The sequence below is a fragment of the Urocitellus parryii genome, unplaced genomic scaffold (assembly GCF_045843805.1).
Source record: "Urocitellus parryii isolate mUroPar1 unplaced genomic scaffold, mUroPar1.hap1 Scaffold_71, whole genome shotgun sequence".
Taxonomy (NCBI): Eukaryota; Metazoa; Chordata; class Mammalia; order Rodentia; family Sciuridae; genus Urocitellus; species Urocitellus parryii.
Genome location: NW_027554142.1, coordinates 949026 through 958827, shown reverse-complemented (window position 1 = coordinate 958827; position 9802 = coordinate 949026). Strand labels below are relative to the sequence as shown.

General features: G+C 40.9%; 1 protein-coding gene across 1 annotated transcript; it reads left to right on the top strand.

Moving 5' to 3' along the window:
• Positions 1-974: 974 nt before the first annotated feature.
• Positions 975-2056, top strand: LOC113187928 (atypical chemokine receptor 3). The gene is given in 2 exon segments (XM_026396043.2): positions 975-1506; positions 1509-2056. Coding segments are annotated over 2 exon segments (1080 nt in total).
• Positions 2057-9802: the final 7746 nt, after the last annotated feature.

Below are 9802 nucleotides of genomic sequence, written 5' to 3'. Positions count from 1 at the left end.
AGTCTTCCTTGTTCGGATTCAGGAGTGGGCCACCTGTTATGTTTTGAGGCTGTGGAGGTAGGCAGCAGGTGTCTTCCATAGTTAGGGACTCTGTTCCATGCTTTCCTAAGGAGGGCCTGATTCAGCTGCATGTCCTCTGTGGGTTCCTGGGCCCTCTTTGGGGGTGGATGTTATGCAACAGTTTCCCAAGTGGAGAAGAGCCAAGATGAGGTTTTGCATTTCTGCTAAAGAGGAGAAGCTGATTGCTTCTCCTGGACAGTTGCAGGTGACAGGTCATTGAGTAATATGTATCCCCCTTCATATTTGGGGATAGGCCCTTTGTCCCTAAGGTAATGCTGAGGTGGGTGAAGCTGTTCTAGTGCAGCAGACACGGTCAGGATAACCAATATATCTTATGTTGGACACTATTGGTTGGAGGAGCCATAATTCCAACCTTGGAATGTTCCTGCTTTGGTTTCTGAAACAGTTGTCAAGGCCACTTGGCACACATTGACTCTTATCCTGGATCCTGCAGAAGTTGCTAAGTGTAACATGGAGTCACTTTGAGTAACCCATGGTAGCCTGAATCTTGGCTAGTCACCACCTGTGGCAAGTGACAGAACTGCCACCTACATAGAGGAGACAAGTCAAATCTGGTGTTTCTTTGGCCCTGTACCATGTTGATTTCACACTCTGAGCACAGCCAGGCTGATGGTGTCTGAAGAAGACAGCCAATGAAAGATAGAAAACCAACATTGTGTCTGTCTTTGGACACTGTGTCAATGAGACTCTGGCTGTTTGTTTATGTGACACAGTTCTCGTGTGATTGATTTCTTTTCTCCTTTCTTTGTGAGACACCTCAGAACTTGGGCAAAACTGCTGGGCCTTATTAGGACCCCAGAAAAATGTTTTGACTGGAAGTCGAGGTTCCCTGATGAGTGATTTCTCTCTCCCATCTCTCTGGGTTGCTGTAGGTCCTTCTCACTCCCCCTACCATGGATATGCATCTCTTTGACTACACAGAGCCAGGAAACTTCTCTGACATTAACTGGCCATGCAACAGCAGCAACTGCAACCTGATTGATACAGTGCACTGCCCAACCATGCCCCACAAAATCATCCTACTCTACACACTTTCCTTCATTTACATTTTCATCTTCGTGATCGGCATGATTGCCAACTCTGTGGTAGTCTGGGTGAACATCCAGGCCAAGACCACAGGCTATGACACCCACTGCTACATCTTGAACCTTGCCATCATGGACCTGTGGGTGGTCATCACCATCCCCGTCTGGGTGGTCAGCCTGGTGCAGGACAACCAGTGGCAAATGGGCGAGCTTACCTGCAAGGTCACGCACCTCACCTTCTCTGTCAACCTCGTTGGCAGCATCTTCCTCCTCACATGCATGAGCATCGACTGCTACCTCTTCATCACCTACTTCACCAGCACCTCCAGCCGCAGGAAGAAGATGGTGTGCCACATCGTGTGCGTTCTGGTGTGGCTGCTGGCCTTGTGCTTGTCTCTGCCCAACACCTGAAGACTGTGGTGTCTGCTTCCACCAACGAGACCTACTGCTGGTCGTTCTACCCTGAGCACAGCATCAAGGAATGGCTGATAGGCATGGAGCTTGTCTCTGTTGTCTTGGGCTTCATTGTCCCCTTCTCCATCATCACTGTCTTCTACTTCCTACTCTCCAGGGCCATCTCAGCCTCTGGTGATCAGGAGAATCAGAGTATCTGGAAGATCATCTTTTCCTATGTGGTGGTCTTCCTTGTGTGCTGGCTCCCCTATCACATGGCAGTGCTGCTGGACATCTTCTCCATTCTGCACTACCTCCCCTTCACCTGCCAGCTGGAGAACATGCTCTTCACAGCACTACATGTCACACAGAGCCTGTCCCTGGTGCACTGCTGTGTCAATCCTGTGCTCTGCAGTTTCATCAACCACAAGTACAGGTACAAGCTGATGAAGGCCTTCACCTTTCAGTATTCTGCCCAAATAGGCCTCACCCAGCTCACCAACACCACCAGAGTGTCAGAGACAGAGTACTTAGTGCTGGAGCAAAACTCCAAATGACCTGCTGTGCAAAGGCCACATCATGGAGCTTGTGAACATGGCTTATGGTCTTCATAAGAGAGCAAGGGAGCTTTGGGTCTTGATGCCCAAGTGACATGAAGAGGAGAAGGTGTGACATTGTGCATCTTACTCTCTATCCAGTGCTGTCTGTCAAAGTCAGCTTTAGGAAACACTTGACTGGACATCTATACAACAGAACTTTTTGCTCTTCCTGAAATTTTTATATGTTGAATTGTATTTAAGTCTTCATTTTCTCACTATTGGCATACTGCATAAAAAGTATTGGAAAGTTAAATGTATTTTAAATATTGCATGGGAGGTATAATCCTACTCATATTGCTGTAGGTTTAAGATTAGTTTGACTTTAGTTTTACTAAGGGTGTCATTTTTAACTAATTTAAAGTTATGTATTTATATACATGTATATGCACATATATAAATGTACACCATTCTTCACTGAAATGTGTTCATTATAAAAGTTTTATATCTCTGTGGTGGGTTGTATTTGCACAGGATATGGAACAAAAATGGCTTCATAATGCTGTTTGGGATGTTAATAGTTTTGCAGAGTTACATTTAAAACAAAAGAAGACTATTACAGGCTACAAACCTGTGCATACAATGAACAGAATTCTCTTAGTCTGTAAGTTATTTCTTTAATAAAGAACTTTGTTTCCTAAAAGTGCATTCCTGAAAGTATGAAAGTGTGCCAGCATTGAGGTAGCATTCATGATGTTGCTATGTGGACACACCTGGCACACACAGTCAAGCTGAGCAAGAATAAAGAGAGAACTGCCACAGAGCAAACTGGAGGGTTAGTGTGGGAGAGTGGCATGAAAGGTACAGCATTCAAAGTGCTGAGTGTGTTTTAGAAGCTCTTCAGGTAGTGTTGGGGAGGGAGGTGGTGGGCAGATGTCTGGAGGCGGAAATGCAGGAAATGTGAGCCTGGATTGGCCAGGGCTCCTCTGCTCCCAGCACCAGTGGGACATCCCCCCACACAATCCCTGCTGAGGGTTGAAAGCAGCGCTGCTTTTACATTCTTAGCAGACCTAAGAAAAAGCTGCACAGGAAAAGCATATTTTCTACTTACCATAGACCAACTAATTACATTTGTCCCCTGTCATCTGCACCAGATATGTCCCAAGATCCCCTGAAACCTGGAAAGTACCTGACTCATTATGTATATTTTATGTATTTACTACGCATTCTCCTAGACATACACATTTACCATACAGTTTAATTTATGAAGTAGACACAGAGATCAACAATTATGAAAATTAGAATGACTGTATAATTTTCTGTAAGAAAAGTTATTTAAAACTTAGCAATTATGTATTTCTAGAGTATCCCATTTAGCATTTTGGGGGGCTGCAAGTAACTGAACTGCAGAAAGTGAGCCTGTAACTAAGGGAAGACTATTGACTGTGCTGAGGCAGTAACCCAACTCTGGCTTCTGCATTTCCACATGAACCTTCAATGGGAGGACTCCTTGGAGGAGCACTTTCAGAGCCACAGGAACCACAGACTTCTACAGACCTGGCTTTTGGGTAGGAGCTCAGGAAAGTGTCCTTCCCATCTTAGCACAGGTGAGGCCATCCACAAGTGGGTCTTCTTGAGATCCAGGGTCTAATTCCCTTTTGGAAAGTCCCTGAACATATGGGTTCACCCAGACTTGCAGCCTAGGGGTCCCTGGGGGTTACAGACAGCACCACTTGCAAAGGCTGCACAATCTGAGTTCTGAGGCCAGGCATTATGGCATGCTGACTCCAATATGCTTGACACATGTCCACAGGTGCATGCATACTGTCATGAATGCTATAATAATAGCAGATCAATAAGTGAAAATGCAAGAGAAAGGAAAAAAATAACACAAGGAGCATACAAAGTTGGGGAAAATCATGACATTATAAACACTTATTACCATTAAAATGGGGCCATGTTTGCCCTGAGGCTTCTAGAGGTCAAGTTCAAAGAGAAAACTCCCAACCAGTGAATTGAGGAGAATGGAGAACAGAAAAGCTGAACTTAAGTTGAGTGTTCAGGCCCCTCCCACTCAGTGTGGACCCCTCCCAGCCCAGGAGTTCAGGCATGTAGATGCACAGTGCTGGGTTCAGGTGGGGTTCCTTATCCATTCACAGAAGTCTCCTGTGCCACCTAACTTTAGTGACTCCTATTGCCCTTGCTTAGTCGGACCATGGACTACTTTCTTACCACTCTGCAGAGCTGGGTGACCACTCAGTAGCTTACACCCACTCTGAGGTGCAGAGCAGTTAGGAGGTTTGTGGAGAGCAGGCTGTGCTGGCTCCAAGCCATTCCACACATGCAGAAGAGCACTGCCCATACCTGAGCTACCCTGTTTTATAAAGCAGCAGATTTCTCTGGGCTACACACTTCTGAGTGCAAGTGATGAGGCAGAATGACGCATGCCTTGACAGACCAAGTGGATAACCACCAGATGCTGGGTATACAAAACTTACTGGAAAGAATTAACCCAACTGAGCACAATGGTGCATGTCTGTAATCCTAACCTCACAGGAAGCTGAGGCAGGAGGATCACTGGTGTCAGGCCAGCCTAGGCAACTTAGTGAGTTCCCATCTCAAAATAAAAAATAAAACTCTGACAGGTAGGTGAGTGGAAACATGCCATGCTACGAGGTTCAATCCCCAGACTCACACACAAAAAAATAAGAAAGAAGGCAATGACCCAGCTGTGCAGAAGCAGCATAAGGCACAAATTGATACATAATTGAATCAGGTTAGTAAAAAGTTACTCCCTGTGCATTCACTAAATTAAATCAGATACACATGGACTCCTAGGCACATCAGAACCTCATCCAGGAAACCAGGACCATGAGCTTACCAGACACTGCAGACCGGTCACTGGAATACCAGGAGAGGCACGTGGGACTGTGGCAGTGATATTTCCTTCTTCATCTTGTGTTTTAATAATCTGTTTTCTCGTTTTCCCTTCATTAGCATGGACAGAGGTTTATCTTATTTTATTTTTCAAAGAACATCTTTTTGTCTTGTCCTTTATTTCACTTGTTTCTTTTGTTTGAATTTCATTGGTTTCAGCTCTGATTTTATTTATTTCCTGTCTTTACTGCTTTTGGTGTTGATTTGTTCTTTTTCTAGGGCTTTGAGATGTAGTGTTAGAGATTTTGACATGTTGTATAAGTGTTCCCATTTACCTCTAAGAATTTTTTTTTGTATTTCACCCTTGATTTCTTCAACTGTCCATTCACCAATCAATAGTGTATTATTTAGTCTCCATTTGTTAGATATTTTACTTTATCATTGATATCTAATTTCATTCCATTGTGATCTGAGAGAATGCAGAGTATTATCTGTTATTTTGTATTTATTAGGACTTCCTTTGTTGTGTAAGATATGGTCTATTTTAGACAATGAGCCTTGCTGTGGAGATAAAAGTATATTTGCTCATTGATGGATGAAATATTATATATATATATATATATAATATTTCATTCATCAATGTATATATATATATATGTATATATATATATATATATGTATATATATATATATATATATATATATATATGAAATATCTTTCAATTCTAAATTATTGACTGCATTTTTTAGTTCTATGGTATATTTAATTAGATTTTTGGGAAAAAGACTGCTAACTGGAAAAAAGATGAGCAACTGAATTGGAAAAAATATTTAGAAAGGTCATACTTGACATAGGATTTGTATCTGGAATGTATAAATGCATATAGAGATGTATACACAATTAAAATTATTGAGGTGTACATGTGTGTATGTGTGTGTGTGTGTGTGTGTGTGAGAGAGAGAGTTTATGGATAGAATTTTATTTTCAAAATTAACCTTTAAATTATGTTTAATTGCAGGTGAATATTTATGTTGTTTGAAACTTTTTGATTGTTTTGTGGTCCTGGTAGTTGTACACAGGGACATGTGTGTTCTTGGCAAGAACAACAGCACTTACATCACATCCCAAGCCTTTCTATGTTTGGAGACAGGATGTGTATATATTCCCTGGCTACATGGAAAATGACATTAGCCTGCCTCAGAATTCCAAAGATCTGCAAATACAGATGTGGCCCTCTTCAGCCAGGGCATATTGCATCATTTAGGGAATAATTGGATGGAACCAATACTTCAGAGACACTAGAAGTTATCATGGTCAATGCATATGGAATTTTTTCTGCTGAAGGAAATATTAAAATTACAATGGAAACAAGGAACTTCACACAGTTTACTATGTCATGTTGTAATAGTAATTTTCCAAGGAACACTGCACATTTTTGTGTTCACACACACACACACACACACACACACACACACACAAAGAAATCACACATATAGTTTTACCAGTGAGCTCCATTCTCCTTTATTTTCTTTCCTCTTCATTTTTTGTATTGGGATACACAATGTTTTTTAAAGCCTCCCTCCTTGTGCCTATTATACCCGACAAATACTGTCTTTGCTTCCCTGGTGTTACCTCAGATATTGATCTGCTTTTTTACTGGGTAGTAACTTCTTTCCCTGTAACTTATGCCTTTCCCTCTCTAGTCCCTTAGGTTATAGACTTCAGAGGGCTGCTTTTCCTTCACAATGCTGTCAACAGTTTATATATTTCCACCCAAAATTGGGTGTGAGGTAAGAGTCTGATCCAGTATCAGGTGCCATGGAGGGTGACTGTTCTAGACAGGGATGTACAGAGACTTGATAGTGATGGGATCAGCCAGAGGCAGGGATTGTTGAAAGTGCAAAAGGCTCGATCATAACACAGAGACAAGGATTGGCTGTATGTATTTGTCTGATGGTAATACAGGTATGATGTTGCTCATGGCTGGCTTGTTGAACCACGTCCCCAGCCTTTCTTACCATGTAAATATTTTTGCAAGGAAACATGGACCATTTTGGGTCAGCACCTCATCTATCTTCTGGTTCCTGTCTTGTTTTCTGGAACCTAGTCTGAAGCTTATTGCAGCTTTGTCTGAGCAGATATCAACAGTGGTTAAAGGGAATAGGGAACAAAAAATACAAAGAAAACCAAGAATGTCCATGAATCACCCCAAACTGGCCTAATCACACTGGGCCATTATTCAATAATACAAAGAATGTATTTGTTTTTTAAGTCATTGTACTATTGGATTCCTTGCTATAAGAGCTTTGTTCTTACCCTAAAAGATGCACTTCATATGCTATTCATAAAAGGAAGTTGTGTGTATTAGCGTCCTGCTGAAAAAAATGAGAGCAATAATGAAGTTTGACTGTATAATAAAGAACTAGGATGGCATATAACTTTAAACAGAATATGTATGTGTTTGTGTGACATACACATCAGTTAATTATTCTTCTAATATCCTTTAACCAGAACTTCCATGGGGTACTTTTCATTGATATTCTTTACTTAGTCCACAGTCTTCTTAATAAATGATAATCTCCTTCCCAAGTTCAATACTGCATTGCTCATATTCTGTGTCTCATTATAGTGTGTGACCCAGTGTCAAACTTTCCTTTATGAGAAATTTCATTCTCAACTATCAGTTTGCCTTTTAAGTACATAACAGTTATTTTCTGGCCTTTCTACTACCTTTTCAAAGAGAAACTTTTTCAGAGTCCATTTTTGAATTTCTCCTTTTTGTATTACATAATTTCCCTGGTGGTTCATGTTCATTTTCCCATTCCTCAGATTATGAGTTATGTGAGGACAGTTCCCAGATCTTATTTCTATGTCTAACTTTTGTGTCTTGCATTTCCAATTGCCTAGCATATATTTCCAAGTAAGTGTTCAGCCAGAAGAGCAAACATAGATATTCATATATTGGAAAGATTTTTAAGGCATTTAATAGCAGACACTGTGCTAGGGATTATGGTGACCAGTAAAAAGCATAAGGCCCCTGCCCTATGAAGCTTATATACTATGGATCAGGAATTACCTAAAGGCCCTATGGGAAGGGGAACAGAAAGTCCAAGGAAGTAAAGATCAGAATCTTTCTAGCTGAAGGGGGAAGTAATGGAACACATAAGAAGCAGGCACAAGATAGATTTGCATGATTTGTAAGCCAGAAATGTTTAAGCAAGTTGGTCATCTTTGCCTTGAAAAGATTACTGTGGATCTGGGAATGTATCACATGTTTGGAGAGCAATGGTGAGTTAAAGATAAAGGTTATTTGGAATGTTTGTAGGAAAAATGGACAGGATTGGGTTATAAGTGAATATGGGGTGGCAGGTAAGAGATGACATGAATCATTTCAAGGCTTCTGGGTGTGGACAACTGAAAGAATTGTGGTATCATTCACTGAGGTGGGGACTGTTGGACAAGGACAAGGGGTAAAAGCTAAGATAGGTACTAAATAGGCAGCTGGATATCTTGACTGATACTTTATAGTATCTGGTGTGGAGATGTGATTTTTAAGTTTTATATGATGATGATAACAAGGCTTGGGTGTGTTTTCCTAGGAAAAGAGTGTATAGTGAAAAGGAGCAAAGTCAATACAAAAACTCCAGAAACCAAGGCATAAATGTTATATATTGTGCCAGAAAATATGGCTGAGAAGGAGGGGCCAGAGTAGCAGGAGAAAAAACCAGTGGTGGCAGACAATGTTTTCAGAAGGAGGAAATACTCAACATTGTACATGCAGCTCAATGAATTAAGAAAGAATTCCAAAATAGTCAAAGGACCTAGTGGAGTAGAGGCCTTGAGACATTAATACTACAGATGGAATGATGGGTGGAAGCCAGTTCAGAGATACCTGAAAAGGGAGGGAGAGAGAATAAAAGGAGAAGGCCAGCATATGTAGCTCTGGAAGGAAGATGAGATAGGAAAGACTCCAGGAGGAGACATGGGATCCATGGTGGTGTGTCTTAATGGGAGCTTCTAGGACATGTTTAAATGTGCTTTGGAAGGGTCCAGTTAGGAGGAAAATGGAGATTCATAAGTTTTCTGAGAGGACTTTGCTTCTAATTCCCAACTCTCCACTCTTCCATAGTCCTCTCAGATTACCCCAAATGGAGATTTCTATTCCAGTACAAGTGTGAATAGAGTTGTAATCAATATTTTAATTTAATTCTTTCAGATTTACCCAAATAGAAAGGTATTTACTGAGAGTGATAAAAATTCTTTGAATGTTCATGTGGAATATGTGCACATTCAGGCGTGTTTGGGAAGGGGTGTTTGTAAAAGTTTCAAGACTCTAGGGAAGTAGTGTAGTCATATGTCACTAATTTGAAGTTTTGTAAACAATTCCAAAATCGGTTTTATTATTCATCTATCTTTCACATAAAAAAGCACACACTTTGAAAACCTTAAATTGTTATCACAACTTGAAGCAAAACAATTTGCAGAGAAAAAAGGCACACTTTTCCATTTAAGTCATTCTTGGTATTTGCAGGTAAGACAGCAGATGTCATAAAACTCGAATGTCTAAATTTCTGTTTATCAAGTATAAATACAAAAATACTTAAGGAAAACAGCTTACATCAATGAAGAGGTCTATAGCATACTGTCACCCTCTGCTTCCAAAACAAAACCACAGTGTATAGGAGCTTAACTGCCAAGCAGTAGGCTTAACAAAAAAATGGCCCTTAATAATCAACATGGAACTCCTTATTAACAGAGACTTGGAAGAAGGGATGTGAAAGAATGCTAAGGAAAGCCATCTACCCTCAGAGGTAGACAGGGTTTAGTCATGTTCTACCATTATTTCCTGCCACACCAAAATTTGTTTCCACAATGCTGACAGGATGCCT